The sequence below is a fragment of the Cucumis melo genome, chromosome 8 (genome assembly GCF_025177605.1).
Source record: "Cucumis melo cultivar AY chromosome 8, USDA_Cmelo_AY_1.0, whole genome shotgun sequence".
NCBI classification, from domain to species: domain Eukaryota; kingdom Viridiplantae; phylum Streptophyta; class Magnoliopsida; order Cucurbitales; family Cucurbitaceae; genus Cucumis; species Cucumis melo.
The window spans coordinates 17413144-17433355 of record NC_066864.1 but is presented as its reverse complement, the minus strand read 5'-3'; the positions used below and the strand labels follow the sequence as shown (position 1 = coordinate 17433355).

The 20212-nt window shown below is 35.2% G+C and overlaps 1 protein-coding gene across 1 annotated transcript; it reads left to right on the top strand.

The window, feature by feature from the left end:
- Positions 1 to 16966: 16966 nt before the first annotated feature.
- Positions 16967 to 17778, top strand: LOC127150503 (uncharacterized). The gene has a single exon (XM_051088363.1). It carries the CDS (start codon positions 17046 to 17048, stop codon positions 17739 to 17741), a length of 696 nt encoding a protein of 231 aa, XP_050944320.1. The 5' UTR covers positions 16967 to 17045; the 3' UTR covers positions 17742 to 17778.
- The last annotated feature ends 2434 nt before the right edge of the window (positions 17779 to 20212 follow it).

Sequence of the window (20212 nt, the reverse complement as noted above, 5' to 3'; positions counted from 1 at the left end):
TATTGTGGAAGATAATTAATTATTTTAGAGAAAGATAAATAATAATTAATTATTGTGGAAGATAATTAATTATTTTGAAGAAAGATAAACAATAATTAATTATTGTGGAAGATAATTAATTATTTTGGAGAAAGAAAAATAATAATTAAATATTGTGAAAGATAATTAATTATTTTGGAGAAAGATAAATAATAATTAATTATTGTAGAAGATAATTAATTATTTTAGAGAAAGATAAATAATAATTAATTATTGTGGAAGATAATTAATTATTCTGCAAAAGATAAATATTGATTCTCGAGTGAAGTTGTTATGGTTGGGATAAGATAATTCATGTTTAAAGTTATAAGTGATTTATTGGAAAAGATTTGATTGATTAAAATAATTGAGGATTTAAGTTAATTTCGGATTTTGGAAGAAAAAGTTAGTTTTGGTGGAATTGGATTTAATTGAGTATATATATATATGGATATATATATATATATATATATATATATATATATATATATATTTAATTAATAATTGGAAAAATTGATGTTAATTATATTATGGAATATAATTATTTGTTTGTAAAAGAAGATAATCCATGAGGAGAAAGATGGTTGATTTGATTGGACAAGAAAAGATATATATTTATGATGGTTTAAATAAATATATATGTTTATTGTAGATTTTGGTGAGAGAAAATAATAACAATAAAGAATTATTATTATTATTATTAACGGTTATAAATGCCTAAGATTTTGTGCATTTAAGGCATTTATTTAGGAAAGATAATGAGAATAAAGATATATGTATATTTTTTGGATTATATATATATATATATCCTAAAACGAAAAGGAAATAATAATAATAAATATTATTGTTATTATTTGAGTTTATAAATAGCATTAGAATGCTTAAGTTAGAAAATAAAGGAAAACGAAAAATGTTCTTCATCCTCTTCTCTAAGATAACCCTCTGATGTTCCCGCCTCATCAGTTGAATTTAAGATTGGTCTCTTTGGAAGCTTGAGGATTTAAAGTGATGAATTTCCTATTAAGGATAAGAGAATTTTTTGTTAATGAAATTAAATTAATCTTTTGTTAATTTAATTTTGGATCTATTTTGGGTTTCTTTAAAGGTTCGATTGACTAATTTTTTTAAGATCTAAATCTTGGATTTTTCTCAATCAAGGTTGAATTGGTTTCAACCCCTTTTGTTTGAGAAGTTAATTATTTTGGAAGAATTTTAGGATGTTAGCCAATTGCAAATTTTATTAACTAAGATATTGAGTTTTCCTTTTATGATTAGGATCAATCTAATTAGAGATTTTTTTTTTTTACTTTCAACTAAGGAGTACTTTGTTTGGCTAAAATTTCAAGGTAAGAGATTGTCCTACTAGACCTTCGAACTGAATTTAAGAGATCACATGTAATTATAATTATGCATTGATGGTAGCTAAAATGCATAATTCATTATATTGATTGATGTTGATGACTGATGTTATGTTAATGACCGGTAGTATGTTGATGATGACAATTGTTGATGTTTATGTTGATGCATGATATATTAATCACATGATTAAGAACGTTAAGATTAATATTCATGTCATGTTATGATATTATGTTGTGCTACATGCTATGAATAGGGTGTTCTATTAACTTTGTCTATTAGAGTCGTACCTGCATGGGTGTCCTTCGGGATCACCACCTTTTTAGGACTGCCTAGTCCGACGGGACCGCCGGTCTGGCATTGACATAGACATGATTCAAGTGATTCGACGGGATCACTCGCAGCCCGATTGTCTTAGTGTTTCCTTCGGGTACACTAAAGACTAGATTGTCCTAGGTGTAACGACCCAACTCCTTATACTGAATCGAAGTCATTACTAATATAGAACAAGTGGTTGAAGTCGAAAATTTTTATTTAAAATGCATACGGTTTAGGAAATTTCATTTACAAAATCATAAACAAGGTAGTCATGCAGAAAAAGTGTAAAAGCGTTCTGAAGTCCTACTCGGGCCCTATCTACATAAAACATAGTAAGAAATGAAAAGTACTCAACTCAAATGCGAAAATCTGAAATAAGAATAAGCGGAAGCGGTAGTCCCTATGGCCCTCCTCGGTCTCACTTCGGGTCGCTCGCCAGCTTGCCCTTGCCCTTGCCTCGTCCTCTACCTGAAAACATAAAATGGAGAGAATGAGTATAAAAATACTCAGTAAGGGACCCACTACTAGTCCCACTAGGTGCCTGTTAACTTCCTGTTAGAGTCCTGATAACTGGTACCCAATCTCTGGCACGTTCCCGAACACGTGCAATCATGCGCTCCCGTAGGAACGTAACTCTGGTCTTCGGTGCCCGGGGGACACCTAGGACAGTCGGGATGCGAGGACCCCGTCGAGTCACTCGAGTCATGTCTATGTCCATGCTAGACTGGCGTCCCGTCGGACCACACAGTCCTCAATAGGTGGTGATCCCGAAGGACACCCATGCAGGTACGACTCTAACAGAATAAAGCTAACAGGTACCCTAATTGCAGTATACATACACATGGCATCAGCATATAACATGTCACATAAATTATCTCTACACTCTCTCCGTCCCGACATTCGTCGTAGCCATAACAGCTCTTGCCACACATAACAGGCTATAGCATAACTATATCGTCATTTGCATCATACTAGCATTTATTTCAGGCATCGTACTGTCTAATTCTCAATATGCAACATAAGGGCATACACAGTCTCATACTTCTAAACATGAAGCTAGTAGTAGAATCTCTTACCTGGAGATCTACTTGTCGAGTCCTAACCGCGAGGCAGTACGCTTTCCAAGCGACGAAGTCCTAACTGTTTAATAAGTCAAAATTCGTAAATAGGTCGCCAACGACCAACGGTTCAGGACTCAATTGAAATAACTTACCCTAGAAGGAGGTTGCAGTGCTCGAGCCCCTACTGAAGAAATCCCGCGCTGCTGCAATTTCTTGGTCCAAGACGTCCCTTGAGGAAAATAATTTAATTAAGTCCCAAATTAATTTAATTACGTCCGAGGCATGAAGTCTTACTGGGAAATGCCGCAATAATTAATTAGATTACCAAAGTTTAGGTGGATGGAGCCAAATTGGGCTTGGCGGCTCGGCTGGAAGGAGAACAGAGGTCGGCTCGGCTCGGCTTGGCGCAAGGATCTTGCGCGTGCGGCTCGGCTCGCGTCAGCAAGGAGGCGCGGCTCGGCTTGCAGTGCAGGCGGCGCGGCGCGGCTTGCACGCGGGGAGAGCTAGGCACGTGCGGGCACGGGCGCGGGTTCGGTCTCGGGTTCGGGCGAGCGGACGCGGGGCGATTCCGGGTTCGGGTTCGACGGCTGGAGGCGCGCGAGGCTCGGCTTCCGGATTTCAGTCGGCGCGGCGGCTGCTGGTGGTCCGGCTACCGCGGCTTCGCTCGGCGACGGCTGCCGACTGGCGTTTCGGCTGCGCTTGCGTCGGATCGAAGCGGCGCGACTCGGCTGGCTGACGGGTTGGCTGCGGACGCGCGAAGGTGGCTTCGACTCGGCTTCGGCGTGCGAGGGACGGCTGCGCTGCGTCGGATCTACGCGGCGCGGCGCGGCTGGCTGCAGATACGGCGCTCGGCTGCGCGGATGAGGAGCGGCTCCGGATTCGGCTTGCAGATGCGGCGCGGCTGGGATGGTGGTTCGGCTCTACTACGGCCGGCTCCGAGGGTTATTTTTGCAGCTGGCGGCGGTGGCGTGCGGCGGCGTGCGGCGGCGTGCGGCGGCGTGCGGCGGCGGCGTGCGGCGGCGTGCGGCGGCGTGCGGCGTCGGCGGCTAGGGTTTTTTTTTTTTTTTTTTTCTTCTTTGGGGAGGTGATGAGTCTCTTCAATTCCCAATGCCTCTTTTTAAAAGAAATAATAGAAAAAATAATAAAAGAAAATCCCTAAAACCCTCTTTTCTCTCTCCTCAATTAACCACCCTTGACCCTTTCCAAGGCCATTAAATTATTTGTTAAGCCATTAATTTATTTCACCCCCTAACTTCAAAATTAATATATAAAAACTTTAGTTTAATAATAATAATAAACACACTTAGTAATAATATTAATGGTCAAAACAAAAAGGAAACCGAAATTGTTGGGCGTTACACTAGGTGTTCCTTTGGGTTCACCGAAGACCAGATATATTCTTATGGGATCATAGATTGCACATGTTCGGGAACGTGCCAATTCTTGGGTACCACTTTTCAGCACTCTAATGGGAAGTTAACAGACACCTAGTGGGACTAGTAATAGGTCCCTTACTGAGTATTTGTTTATACTCACTCTTTCTATGTTTAATATTTCAGGCGAAGGTAAATGTAGAGAAAAGTTGGCGAGCGACAGAAAAGGATCCGTGACATACCATATGGGGACTCAGTTTTGCTTCCACGTTTATGAATCAGTGTTTCAGCATTATGTTTTTAATGAAAATTTAGTCTTCCCTCGTTTCAAAAAGTGTCTCTTGTCATTGTTTCTTTTTAGTAATGACCTCAGCTTAACGACCCAACTCTTTATACTAAGCTGAGGTCATTATTAAAAAGAAATAGCAAGAGACACTATTTTTTTTTTAAAGGAGGGAATCTACATTTTCATTAAAAATGGAAAACATATATATTTATTTAGACCATCGTAAATATATATCTTATTATTTATCTTTCTCCAAAATAATTAATTATCTTCCACAATAATTAATTATTATTTATCTTTATTTAAAATAATTATCCTTTTACAAATAATTATATTTTTCCAAAATATAATTATTTTACTTTTTCTCCAAAATAATTATCCTTTCCTTAAATAATTATATTTCAACAAATATAAATATCTTTTCCTTTAACATAATAATTATATATTTTTTTTACATATACATATAATTATTAAATCTTCAACAAATTATTTAATTAAATTCAACTTCAACAACACTAAAAATCCACAACTTTACTTAATCCTCTTAACCTACCATTTAATCAAAAATTCAACAAACACCACATGCCAAAACCTCTAATTAATTAAATATTCATCCAACAAATATTTAATTAATTTCAATTCCCACATAAATCAAATAATTCTCGTTAAATGAATTCAAAATAACGCCCAATAGATTAAAATTAATTAAATAAAATTAAGATAATTAACTCCAAAATTATCTTAATTTTTGGGGCGTTACAATTCAATTATTACACCTTTTTTAAAGTCCATATTATTTGGTCAGTACATATTGTTCATATATATATATATATATATAGTTGGTCATTACATACTTACAACATCTCAAATTTCTACGATATGAATAAATTGTTCCACCTAGCTCTATGTCTAATATGAACAAAAAATATCAATCTATGCCCGTACACGCCTAGGCTTAGAGTCTGAGTTTGTTGATATAAAAAGTGGACCTATTGGGTCAAGTACTACTTATTGAGCGTAGAAAAAAACCTTGAGAATCTACAAATGGAATATTACAATGTTGAGAACATGTGGTTCCGTTGCCTTAAGAGTGAACTAAGAAAAAATGAGAAGTGAAAATGTAAATCTATAAGATATAGATGGCAACATTTTCATTTACGCACGAAAAACTACTCGGCAATGAAGTTAAGTGAACCAACAAATGAAATTGGATGCGAAACTAAAAAACTATGCAGGACAGTCTCAGTAATGATATTGAATGAAAATAAATTAAAAATAGACAAACTTCTTAAACCTTAAATTTTGTTTGAGGATCAAACACATATTGAAAATATCAACCGAGCTCATAATTTTTATACTTCTTCCATTACAAATTATTATCTAACAAATTTACCATCTACAAATAAATTAAACACATATCATAATGAAAGCAGCATTATCAAACAATATATTATCTTTCTGGAGTTTCTATTTCCTATGAACTAACCCTGTTTTGCTTATCTCAGCATCCTGGCTCATCCTATTCTACCTGTGATAAAAATTGTCACAGAGAAGTGAAGAAAGACATCAAGCAAGAACACACTCAAAGAAAAATAAAATGGTCGTGGTTAAAATAGTTCTCCATAATTGATTTGAAGATTTTGCCACTCGGAACATGACCATATAAGTGGATCTAAATCGCTAATTCCAACAATTGTTCCCATATATCTGGGTACAACGAATAGCTTTAGAATTGTATTATATATAAAATCAACGAAAGGATTTGAGCTCCTGAGTTGGTGGTTGTGTTTTGTAATCTTGTTGCAAGAATAACCATAAAGCTATACTTAAGAAGAAGGAAAAGTGATTGTTAATGGTAACAGCAGTGAAGAAATGACATGGGTTGAAACCTTACAAGTCGAGGAAAGAGTTTTTAAGCAGCTCTGCGTGGCACAGAGAATCCACCACGTGTGTTGGCATCACTGGCAGTTAAAGTTTTGCAGAAGAACCCATTTGGGTGTTTACTTGGGCTTAATTCAAAGTTCGGAACTAGAAAAACATGTTTGTCCTGATCTAAAGGTAAATTCGAATGTGAAGAGAGAAGCTTATATAAATTGTATAAAAATTCAACGATCACCCAGAAGATCAAAGCTAAACAAACATATATCCTTACAGAGTTCACTGTTTGAAGACTTATTTGAGCATATACTACAAGAAATCATGGCATTTTCGACTCCGAAGTGGACGTCGAAGATTACGTCAGGAATCTCCTACCCTTCCTGATGTTTCTAGGTACTCATCGAGGAAGAAACCCATTCACGAAGTACTTGTTTAGATGTCGGGAATGATCCAATAATCCCTAATGTCAACGTTCACGCTGTTGGGAAAAGAGATAGTATTATTATTATTATTATTTTTCCTGATGCCATGCAAATAGACGTTGAAAATGTTTACTCCAACCCTGACATCTACGGTTATCGCGTCAAGGAAGAGTAAAGAATAAAATAATTATTTACCATTTTCCGACACTATACACGACACCTTAAGGTTGGTGTCAACCATTCTTGACACCATGTCTTTATGGTTTCATCTCAATCTTTATCATCAACAAGATTTTAATGAATGGAAACGCAACATAGTCTTTCAAATAAATTTATTTTACTGGATTATGAAAAAACAGAGTAACTATCAACATGCACATACGTGTAAGGTAACATTTGGGTTTTGGCACACCAACTGAGAGGGAAGATTAGGATATATGGAATCTATGAAGTTGTTGTTCTCTTGGTAGATACTACCACCAGTTAACAAAAAAGGAAAGAGAAAACTACTGTTCGAAGTTTTAGGAACTTGGACAATGGTATAAAAACATAAACGTATAACATTATTAACATGAATGCTACAAACAGATTATAGTGATGTGTTGGGAACTTCATATGAGAAATTAATGTTCAATCTTGGAAACGAATTCTTACCTTTTCACTATGTCCCTGAGGAAAGTAATAAACAAGATTACCCACACGGGGAAAGGAAACAAGAGGACCTACACAAGCATGCCACTACTCAGAGTTTATAGCTTTTCGAGCATCCGAAATCCAAAAAATAGACGTTTAAGCAATATCGTTGTAACGTCCCCAATATTAAGATAATTTTGGAGTTAATTATCCTAGTTTTGTTTAATTGATTTAATTTATTGGACATTATTTTTGAATTCATTTAATGAGAATTATTTGATTTTGTGGGAATCGAAATTAATTAAATATTTGTTTGATGAATATTTAATTAATTTAGAGGTTTAGAGGTTTTGGCACGTAGTGTTGTTGAGATTGAATTAAATTAAATAACTATGGATGTTATTTAATTAAGTTATAGAGTGTAAATTTTGTTGGAGATTTGATAATTATATTTTGGAAAAGTATAATTATTTATAAAAAGATAATTATTTTGGGAAAAGAATAAACATTAATTATTGTATAAGATAATTAATTATTTTGGAGAAAGATAAATATTGATTTTGGAGAAAAGTTGTTATGATTGGGTAAATAAGGAAAGATAATGAATTGGATTTATTTAAAAGGAAAATTAATAATTAGATATTGGAATATAATTATTGGAAAAATGAATGTAACATCCCAAATATTTAAGGAGTTTTTATTAATTATGTTAAATGATTTGGGTGTTATATTAAAGATTAGAGCTGAAATTTAATTGTTGGAATTTATGAGTGGTTTATTGGAGAAGATTTGGTTGATTAAAAAAATTGAGGATTTAATTTGAGATCTTGGAGGAAAAAGTTGGTTTTGGTGGAATTGGATTTAATTGAGTATATATATATATATATATTTAATTCATAATTTGAATTTTCGGTTGAATATAACATTAATTATGGAAAACTAAAGTTAATTATATGACGAAATATAATTATAATTGTTTGGAAAAGAAGATAATCCACGAGGAGAGAGATGGTTGTTTTGATTGGACGGGAAAAAATGATATATTTATTTAGAACTGAGAATAATGGTTTGAATAAATATGCATGTTTATTATATATTTTGGTGAGCGAATAATACTAATAATAAATCAGAATTATTATTATTAATAATGGTTATAAATGCCTAAGATTTTGTGTATTTAAGAAATTTATTGAAGAAAGATAATCAGAATAAAAATATAGGGAAATTTACATAAATGTAACAAAACTGTAAACTATTTACAGCTCGTGTAACAAGCTCATTAAAGAAAATTATTTTTTCAGAATTCCTTATTTGCCCTTGATCTTTTATAACGATCTTCAAATCTGACTTTCTTATTCTTGTTGATTTTTTCACGATCGTCGTTTTCGAGTTATTCATCTCGTCTTTTATATATCTTTCATCTGGATCATTCGAGCTATTTCGAGTTACTTTTCGTAATTTTCAATAACATTCGCTCTGATATCCATTATCCTCGATAACATCGTTTCTCTTCTTCTCATCTTGGACAATCAAGATCGTGTTTACTGCTCTGTTGATATCATCTCAGTTTTTTTGGTTTCGGTGAGTATTCTAAATATCGTTTTTTTTAACTATTTAATTGATTATAGAATTTTGTTCAGAATTATATATTTCGGTGTGAAGATAGAACGTTTAGTATATGTTGGTATTACTGTAAGACATCCTGTATTTGGTTATGAAGATTGTTGAAGGTTTTGATTACTGTTTACGTTGATTTAAGAATTTATATTTCAGTATGAATGTCGTTTGAGTTTTTGTTGTATGTAAGAATTTAAGGTTTTTTATTTCGTTTTGAACTTTTAAGAATCATTGTAAGATGTGTAAATCATTATGAAGATCGATAGTTTGATGTTTTTCAAGATAATTTTCATTGAAATACTTGATCGTTTACCTCTATCAATATGATCGTTTAACAATATACAAACGATTGTTTTGTTATATGAACACGATTGTTCATCTTTATGAAAACGAAAATTTTCAATATTTTGTATGATTCGCATCTTTAAACGATTTTGTATCAAATTAATACGATTGTTTAAACTGTAACAACCTGGACTTTTAAACTAAGTTAAGGTCATTAGTAAAAAAATAAAAATCAAAAGACACTTTTTTGAAAAGAGGATAACTAAAATCTTTTGCCATTTTAGATTCTAAAAATGATGCATCATAGACATGGTTTTTTGAGAAGACACAAAGTAGTTTTTTCAGAGTGAGCTAATTTAGTCATTGTTTCTGATAGGCATCTTAGCATCCCCAAAGGAGTTTTAAGAGTGTTTCCTGATGTTGAGTATTGTGTGTGCACAAAACATCTTTTAAGTAACTTGAAACTTCATTTTAAGGATCCACTACTTGATAAGTATTTCTTTAGCTGTGCTTATGTCTACACTGTTGAAGAATTTGAGTACCACATGAGATGCATGGAGTTTGTTTGTTCAACTATTAGAGATTATCTTAGTAGTGTTGGTTTTGAGAAGTGGTCTCGGGCATATTCACGTAGACGAAGGTATAGAATGATGACATCAAATTGTGCAGAAAGTGTAAATTTAGTGTTTAAAGATCTTAGAGAACTACCTGTGGCAACGATGCTTTGTTCAATTAGGGATGTATTGCAAAAGTGGTTTTATGAACGAAGTAAAGCTGCTTATACAATGAAGAATCATTTGACTTCTTGGGCTGAGAACATTCTACGTTTAAAACATGAAAAGTCGAGAAGATTATTGGTAAGATTATTTATTTATTTTCATCTAGAACAGTTAGAGATAGATTGCTATATTTGACTATCCCATAGATAAAGATAGCAATTTATCTGTTCCTATCTCAGATAGGCACTGATAGATTAATATCTATATATATCTAATGTATACAAATATTACCTCAAGTTTTTAAATGGTAGGCTGGAAGACCAAGAAAACAAAGAATTCCATCTATTGGGGAATTTAGTAGTTCAACCAGATGTTCCAATTGTAATCGTAAAGGACATAATAGTAGGACTTGTAAGCAAGACAATGTTTGAACAATTAATGAAAATGCGTACTATCTTTCTTTCATTATTATGTATACACGTTTGATATTAAATTTGATGGAGAGTTGTTATCGTTTAGACATTAGATATATAAATGTTCGCTTAATATTTGTTATGTTTATTAATAAGATTATTTAGATTTTACTAAGTGATCGCTTAAAAATATATGCACGATCTTTTACATTAGTGTGATACATATAAACGATTGCTTAATATTCTTCACCTTTACGTTAGGAAATCGCTTAATATTCTTTTAGATATTTGTGTGGTTTATGTAAACGATCACTTAATATTTTTTATATTTATTAAGAAGATCGTTTAGACTTTACTAAACGGTCGCTTAATATTTTTTATGTTTATTAAGAAGATTGTTTAGACTTTACTAAACGATCGCTTAAAGATATATGCGCGATGAGTATTTCTATACGTGAATGTTTTATATTTTTATACAATGTTTTTGTTATATGTATCTAAAGGAATACAAACATTAACTCAAAATTACAAGAACAAAATATATATTTATTTACCAAAAGTATTTATTTTCCCAAAGTTCCAGTACAAACTGTTGTCTAAACAGTTTCATGTTTTTTACAGTTAGACAATCATGATCAACATTTGTTAGAAGGCATTAAATAAATTTAGAACAGAAAATGCCACAATCCAATGAACGCCTCTCTGTAACGTGGTAGTTGACCTGAGTACTGGCCAAGGACCATATTTGAATCGTTTTAAATGGAGGTCCACTCCAATTGGAATTGTGAGTGAGGCGATGCATCGTGCAGACATTTTAAGAGCTTGATCAATAAGCTTACATAATTTGGCATCGAGTCGAAAACGTACATCTTGCATTTCCTCATATCAGCTGCAACAGTCAACCAGTGTTATTTTATGTTGATGCAGCCAATCACGTAGTTGACATCTCCCCACCCTGACTTTTCTTGGAAATCACCAACAGCTGTGTTGAAATAGCATTCCAAATCTCTTTTTGTCCATATATTTAAGTGTGTTGTTGTGTCTTTCCAATCAGCTTTCTTATTGTCCGCTGTCAGCAGATGAGTACAAAAAAAGACGTTGCCAAACTATGCAGTGTAGCTTAATGATTCCAGTCTTAAAGAACAAGTAAAAAAATTTAGTCAGAATATAATTATGCAGTATAACTTCTATACAAAAAAAAATAAAGAATAACAACTTACTGTAAACGCGAAATCTATTACTCTAAAAGTATACTTGCAAAGTTTCTTGATATACATCATTTTTTTCTGCAAGTGGGATAAAAGCAAATCCATGGTCTGCAAAGAAAATTAAACGATCATTTAGTGAATGAAAAAAGAGTATAAGCGATCGTTTAGAAAATACAAGTGATCGTTTATTTACTAAGCGATCATTTAATATATATAAACGATCGTTTAGTGAATAGAAGCGATCGTTTAGAAAATACGAGTGATCGTTTACAACATTTTTTTCCTTCCTAAGCGATCGTGTAATATATATAAACGATCATTTGGTTTAGATAAAGTATGTTGTACTCGATCATGTATTTTTATATGTAAAATGAAATCTGGAAAGAGGACTTACGTCTCTTAGTATCCATGTATTTTCTTCAAGCTTTTTGAAGAAATCTTTCTTTCTGGTTATTGAGACTACTTTCCTTTCTTCATGAGTTGTTTTTCTTGATCTTTTCCATGTTAAGTATTCGTTTCATAATTTTTCGTCAACTTGGCACATGGGATTATGTGTATCTACATCAATAATTTCGACATCTAGTACAGGTATTGTCGGTTCTCATATGATCTCAATAGATGTTGTGGGTGGATTAACTTGTTGATCTTGATCAGGCAAGTTTTTATTTGCTATTTTACATAGTTTTCTTCTCTTCATTCGTTGTTGTTGATCTTCATTTGTTTCCTATAATGCACAATGTTTTTAACTAGGGAAAAAATAAAAAACAATATAATTGATGTAAAGTACTGGTTGTTTTATATACATAACGATATAGGTTCTAAATCAATTGTAGAACTTCCTTTCTCCGTTACTGGTTAATTTTCAACCAAAGTAACCACTTCATTGTTTTTTTAATCTCAACCTGTTGTTTTGTTGTTTCCTGTACTGTATGATATTAGATAAGTAACAAACTATTAATTTAAAGGACTACACATTTTGTTGTGTATACATACCAATTGAGATTCTATTTTTTTTCAGTTGAGGTAGATTGCTGTACAGTTCCAATTTTTTGATCCTCAATTACTTGTTCATTTTCTTTTTCTTTTTCTACCTCAGCTAAACTGGTTGATCATTTTTTTGTATTTCCTACAATGCATAATATTAGATAAGAAACAAACTCTTAATTCAAAGGACTACATAGTTGTTATGCATACATACCAGTTGATATTCTTCATTTACAATTGAAATTGATTATGGCACCTCATGAATTTGTACAGTTTGATCCAATGGAGCCATTGCAGGTTGGTTAAGAGTACCACTTGATGATGGTAGTATCTCACAAAGTGGAAGAGATTAGCTCACAAGTGGAAGGGTAGTAATCATTTCTGGCAGGTATTTTTCTTTCTGACTTTGAGCATTTAGATTATCCGATATATCTCTTATAGTTAGTAGCAAGTCTGCATCTCTGCCGTCTATGCTTATATCACTACCAAATTCCTTTTGATGTTCCCTAAACAAAATGACAAAAAAATGAGAATAAGAAAAAATACAATTGTAAACCCGATATTTTCTTGGTTTAATTTCTTTAAATGTGGAAAAAAAAATGGAAATTCAGTGTAAGTATAAATATATATATTTATATATTAAATAGTTTTATTAAATTAATTAAAGAAAAGAAAGAAAAGAAAGGACAAAAAGAAGAAAAGGAGAAGAAAATTTCATTTTCTCTTTTCTTCTTCTTCTTCTCTTCCCTTCACCGCCAACTTTGAAGACATCCAAGTTTCCTTTATTTTTTTTTCTTTTTCCTTCTTCAATTTGCAGAGAACTTCTAAGAGAGAGTTTGGAAGAAGAGGAGGAGAACTCAAGCAAAGTGTATCAATGGCTGAATTTTAGTTCATTCTGCACATCACTCGTTTTTAATTCGGTTTGAAATCTTCAAAAGGAATTAAGAGGTGAGATTTACATTTACTGAAAGTTAACTCATTTTTAAACAAACTTTATGAAGAACGTTGGAGCAAATTCGGATTTTCATTTGGTGCTTTTTGATGAAGAAAACAGGGCAGTTGGTTTTCACTCGAAATCAGGAGGTCTCTGGTTTTTCTTGTATTTCAGAGTGTATCGGTGGAGTTAGAATTTCTATTTGGTATGGTTGGAAAGCTTATTCAATTTACTACAACTTTCATGAAGAAATTGTAAACCAAAAACGACTAAAAATTGGTTAAATTGTAGGAACAAGTTAAAGAGGTCGTGTGCGCGTGATTCTGGAAGTTGTTCTGTTTTGAGGGTTATATGTGTTTATGCACGGGGAATCAGATTTATATGTCTTCAGGTAAGTTTTAGAGGATCTCAAAATGAAGAGTTTGATATAAAGAACACTCATTTTGGTTAAGTATTGAGAAAGTTATAGTTCTTTGAAGTTTATGTTAGAAATCTGGAAATTTTAGAGAATTGTTGAAATAGGATTTTATTTCTTAAGCTTTGTTTTCGTGAGCGTCATCTTTGGTGCGACATGTTATGTATATCTTTAGGAAACCAGAATGTTTAAGGTTTTAATACTCGGTTGGGTTGTTGGCAGGCCGAGAAGAATTAAACCGAGCTTATAGACCAAGGATCTAGCCCAAGACTGTGAGTGACAAAACCAACTTTGAAATATTTTCCATAACTGTTATTATGATTGAATGCGGTAAATGTTTATTTACGAAGCCATGAAAGGTATTTGAATTTCATGACTATTTTCAAGTATACATTTGGAGACTAGATTTCTTAAAGAAATTTATGCTAGCACGTAGATATTAAATGTTTGGAAAGTATTTAAACCACAATATTTTAAGCAAAGCATGAATTAGTATGAAGTTTTGTTTTAAGAACTACAATTTTCTACGAAAGAGCTGAGTAAAGTTCGAGCTTTGTGTAAAATTTATAAGCAGGCATGTTTTAATATTTTATGATGATTTATGAAATTTTCATTAACTACATGACTGAGATCATGAGCCTGAGGCTAGAGATTACCATGTGCACACTGGTTAGATTTCGTTGTTGACGTTGAGTGTACTCCGTAACAACGATGCTGTCGTGAGTGCTGAGCGGACCCCACTACGACAAAGACGATGGGAGTGCTGGGCGGGCCCCACTACATCGTAGTGCTTGTAAACGTTGTTGTACTAGGTGTACCCTACACAACGTAGATTCGTCATGTTAGTTAAAATGCTTCGATATACTTGATATGCCTTGCTAGATTTCAATGATGAACATGCTGAGTATTTAAGAAAGCTATTCTTACTATTACACATTTACATTTACGACTTGTATAAACAGATTTATATGTGTAAAGTTTTCACGTGCTCTTATCTTTAAATTCATAGTTTTAAACTGAGTCACTCACTGAGCTCCATAGCTCACCCTTTCCAAAATGTTTTACCCATTTTCCAGGTAGAGATCGACTTCCCGGTGCCTGATAGACTGCCTTAGTCTGCGGAAGCTTCATTATCGATTGCCAGTACGTGTTTTGAGTTGGGCATAAAGTCTGTTGTGTTGTGATGTATTCACACCTATGTATGTTATAGATACTCCATAGTTTGTATAAGCTTTAGGAGCTGTAGTTGTGTAAATTTTGTTGGTTATATTTTGATTAAGGTGTCTTTAGGTTTACTCGTGAAATTGGTAAATTTTGAGGTACACTTCATGTATGTGTTTGACTAGCTGTGTTTGACTAGCCTAGGATCCGATGTGTTTTGTGGCATGTACAATAGTTTATATACTAGATTGGCAAGTTCATCACATGAAAGTTTTAAGCAGAGTCGACAGATACAGGTACAGAATAACGTTGTTCGTCGGCTTCACGCCATCTTTCGGTCTAAGGTAGCAGGTAGTCCGGGAGGGGGTGTGACAACTTGGTATCAGAGCAGTTTGCTCCATGGGAATTAAGGTAGAGCGGTTAGCTCTAAGAAGAAACTGGAAACTAAATAATTGAACGTCAAGTTAGCTTAAAGGGAACTAGTGGAGTATGGTCTAGGTAAGGGTAGAAGTGAGTCCAATTATTATTAATACGTGAGTAGACATTTAGTATCATGCATTTGAGTTAAGTATTTATAGTATGTCTAATGTGTTGACATATTATAGGAGTCATGCCACCACGTACTGGTAGACGACGCCGGCAGAATCAGGACGGGATGCAAGGTCCTACCCAAGGTCCATCTGTAGGGGAATCTAGTACCCTAGGAGTTCGAGGTGGTGCAGGAAACGAGCAGTTTGCGAGAACAACACAGGAAATAGGAAGGACAGATAGAGCAGAGCCTAGTGATCCAGAAAAGGCATACGAAATTGAACGGCTGAAGAAGTTAGGGGCTACAGTGTTTGAAGGTTCCACAGATCCAGCTGATGCAGAGAACTGGTTGAATATGCTTGAAAAGTGTTTTGATGTGATGAATTGTCCTGAGGAGCGAAAGGTTAGATTGGCCACATTTTTGTTGCAAAAAGAGGCGGAAGGATGGTGGAAATTTATATTAGCAAGACGCAGTGATGCACGTGCTTTAGACTGGCAGACTTTTAGAGGCATATTCGAAGATAAGTATTATCCTAGCACTGCGAAGCCAAGAGGGATGAATTTCTGGGGTTGAAACAAGGATCACTTTCAGTGGCTGAGTATGAGAGGAAGTATACCGAGCTTTCACGGTATGCTGACGTTATTATAGCTTCTGAGAGTGACAGGTGCCGAAGGTTTGAAAGAGGGTTGCGTTTTGAAATACGTACCCCAGTTACAGCCATTGCTAAGTGGACGAATTTCTCTCAGTTAGTGGAGACTGCCCTTCGTGTGGAGCAGAGTATAACATAAGAGAAATCGGCAGTGGAGCTTAGTCGTGGGACTTCAACAGCTAGTGGATTTAGAGGCCATGAGCAGCGGAGGTTCACGCCTGGGATAAATATTTCAAGTCGTCAAGATTTTAAGAATCGCTCTGGAGGCCAAGCATCGAGGAACGTGAGTTATGGTAGTGTTTTTCAGAGCCAGAGAATACCTAGTCAACCCATTAGATCAACAGTAAGATCGCAACCAGGTCAGGAGTCCATTGCTAGTACCGTCAGGCGAATACCATGCACGAGTTGTGGCAGGAACCATCGGGGTCAGTGTTTGGTAGGTGCCGGTGTATGTTACCAGTGCGGACAGCCAGGACATTTCAAGAAAGATTGTCCGCAGTTGAACATGACAGTTCAGAGACATCAGGGAGTTGGGTCCCAGACAGTTGAGCAATCGAGAGTTTCAGTGGTTCCAACAGAGGGCACCAGTGGTGCAAGGCAAAAGGGAGTTGTTGGAAGACCGAGGCAACAGGGAAAAGTCTATGCTATGACTCAACAAGAAGTAGAGGATGCACCAGACGTTATTACTGGTACGATTCTTATTGTAATGTACCTGCAGATGTTTTATTTGATCCAGGTGCTACGCATTCCTTTGTTTCTAGTATATTTCTGACTAAGTTGAATAGGATGCTAGAGCCTTTATCTGAGGGGTTAGCTATATACACTCCAGTTGGTGACGTTTTACTTGTTAATGAGGTGTTACGTAATTGTGAAGTTTTAGTAGAAGGTATCAGTTTGCTAGTGGACTTGCTACCACTAGAGTTGCAGAGGTTAGATGTAATTTTGGGAATGGATTTCTTATTTGCTCATTATGCATCTATGGATTGTTATAGGAAGGAAGTGGTTTTCAGAAAACCAGGCTTTGCTGAAGTGGTTTTTAGAGGTATGAGGAAGGCCGTTTCTAGAAGTCTAATCTCAGTTTTGAAAGCTGAGAAATTACTGAGGAAGGGTTGCACAGCGTTTCTTGCACACATCGTAGTAGTGCAGAGAGAAAAACTAAAGCCAGAAGATGTTCCTGTGGTGAAAGAGTTTCTTGATGTATTTCCAGATGATCTGTCAGGTATGCCACCTGATAGAGAGATTGAGTTCACCATTGAATTATTACCAGGAACAGCACCTATTTCACAGGCCCCGTATAGAATGGCTCCAAGCGAGCTAAAAGAATTGAAGATGCAGTTACAAGAACTAGTTGACAAGGGATACATCAGGCCTAGTGTTTCGCCGTGGGGAGCACCAGTGCTTTTTGTGAAAAAGAAAGATGGTACCCTCAGATTATGTATTGACTATAGACAGTTAAACAAGGTTACAATACGTAACAAGTAACCTTTACCACGCATCGATGACTTATTTGATCAACTAAGGGGAGCAGCATTGTTCTCTAAGATTGACTTAAGGTCAGGATACCACCAGTTGAAGGTTAGAGAATCAGATATTGCTAAGACAGCATTTAGAACGAGGTATGGGCATTATGAGTTTCGAGTTATGCCATTCGGTTTAACGAATGCGCCAGCGGTTTTCATGGATCTCATGAACAGGATCTTCCATCGGTATTTAGATCAGTTTGTGATTGTGTTCATTGATGATATATTAGTTTACTCAGTTGACAGAGAATCTCATGAGGAACATCTGAGGATTGTTCTACAGACTCTACGTGAAAAACAGTTATACGCTAAGTTCAGCAAATGTGAGTTCTGGTTGGAACAGGTAGTATTTTTGGGGCATGTAGTTTCAGCAAAAGGAGTTAGTGTTGATCCACAAAAAGTAGAAGCGGTTGTCAATTGGGAAAGACCAATTAGTGCGACAGAAGTACGTAGTTTCCTGGGTTTGGCAGGATACTATAGGCGTTTTATTGAGGATTTCTCTCGATTGGCATTGCCTTTGACCGCTTTGACAAGGAAGAATGTTAAGTTTGAGTGGTCAGATAAATGCGAGCAAAGTTTTCAGGAATTGAAGAAAAGACTAGTTACAGCACCTATTTTGGCACTTCCTGTAATAGGGAAGGACTATGTGATTTATTGTGATGCTTCAAGGCTAGGATTAGGTTGTGTGCTTATGCAAGATGGGAATGTAATAGCTTATGCTTCAAGGCAGTTGAAGGAGCATGAGTGTAATTACCCTACCCATGATCTTGAGCTAGCAGCAGTTGTTTTAGCACTAAAAATCTGGAGACACTATTTGTTCGGGGAAAAGTGCCATATTTTCACAGATCATAAAAGTCTGAAGTATATTTTTGATCAAAAAGAGCTAAATCTGAGACAAAGGCGATGGCTAGAACTGATTAAAGATTATGATTGTACTATAGAGTATCATCCAGGTAAGGCCAACGTAGTAGCAGATGCATTAAGTAGGAAGTCAAGACTTTCGAAGAGTGCCTTGTGTGGTATTCGAGTAGCTTTGTTGAATGAGTTAAGAGGTTCCAAGACAGTAGTAACTACAGAGGATTCAGGAAGTCTCTTAGCTCAATTTCAGGTTCGGTCTTCTCTAGTAACTGAGATTGTAAGAAGACAGTCAGAAGACAGTAATTTACAGAAGAAGTTTGAGAAATCCAAGAAAGGCTTAGAGGTGGAGTTTGAGCTGAGAACAGATGGAGCCATTGTTAAACAAGGAAGATTATGTGTTCCGAATATCAGTGAGCTTAAGAATGCTATTCTAGAAGAAGCTCACAGTTCAGCTTACGCTATGCATCCAGGTAGCACCAAGATGTACAGAACTTTAAAGAAGACTTATTGGTGGTCTGGAATGAAGCAAGAGATAGCTGAATATGTTGATAGATGTTTGATTTGTCAACAGGTTAAACCAGTAAGACAGAGGCCAGGAGGATTTCTTAATCCTTTGCCAGTGCCAGAGTGGAAATGGGAGCATATTACTATGGATTTTCTATTTGGATTACCTCGTACATCCAGTGGACATGATGGTATATGGGTAATAGTAGACAGACTCACCAAGACGACACGATTTATACCGATTAAAATGACATCTACGTTAGACCAACTAGCGAGATTATATGTTGATAAGATTGTGAGTCAGTATGGAGTACCGGTGTCCATAGTTTCAGATAGGGATCCGAGGTTTACTTCTAAATTTTGGCCTAGTTTACAGAAAGCAATGGGAACAGGGCTAAAGTTTAGTACATCATTTCATCCCCAAACAGATGGTCAGTCCGAGAGGACCATCCAAACTTTAGAGGACATGTTGAGAGCATGTGTCCTACAACTTAAAGGAAGTTGGGATACCCACTTGCCACTTATGGAGTTTGCTTATAATAATAACTATCAGTCTAGTATCGGTATGGCACCATATGAAGCCTTATACGGGAGACCATGCAGAACTCCTGTGTGCTGGAATGAAGTGGGAGAGCGGAAGTTAGTAGGTCCTGAGTTGGTTCAAATTACGACAAACAATATTAAGTTGATTAGAGAAAATCTGAGGAAAACCCAAGATCGACAGAAAAGTTATGCGGATAAGCGACGAAGAAACCTAGAATTCCAAGTTGGAGATCAAGTTTTCTTGAAATTATCTCCATGGCGAGGTGTTATTCGTTTCGGAAGAAAAGGTAAGTTAAGTCCTAGATATATTGGGCCATATCAGATAACGGAACGAGTGGGACCAGCAGCGTATAGACTTGAGTTGCCAATAGAACTTGCACGAATACATGATGTTTTCCATGTATCCATGTTAAGAAAATATATACCAGATCCATCGCATGTGTTGCAAGATCAACCAGTTGAATTAAAAGAAGATTTGAGTTATGTTGAAGAACCAGTTCAGATTCTCGACAGAAAGGAACAAGTTTT

Bases quoted from the DNA above. Each gene is read 5' to 3' on its own strand.
- LOC127150503 (XM_051088363.1), top strand. From the start codon at position 17,046: ATGCTAGAGCCTTTATCTGAGGGGTTAGCTATATACACTCCAGTTGGT.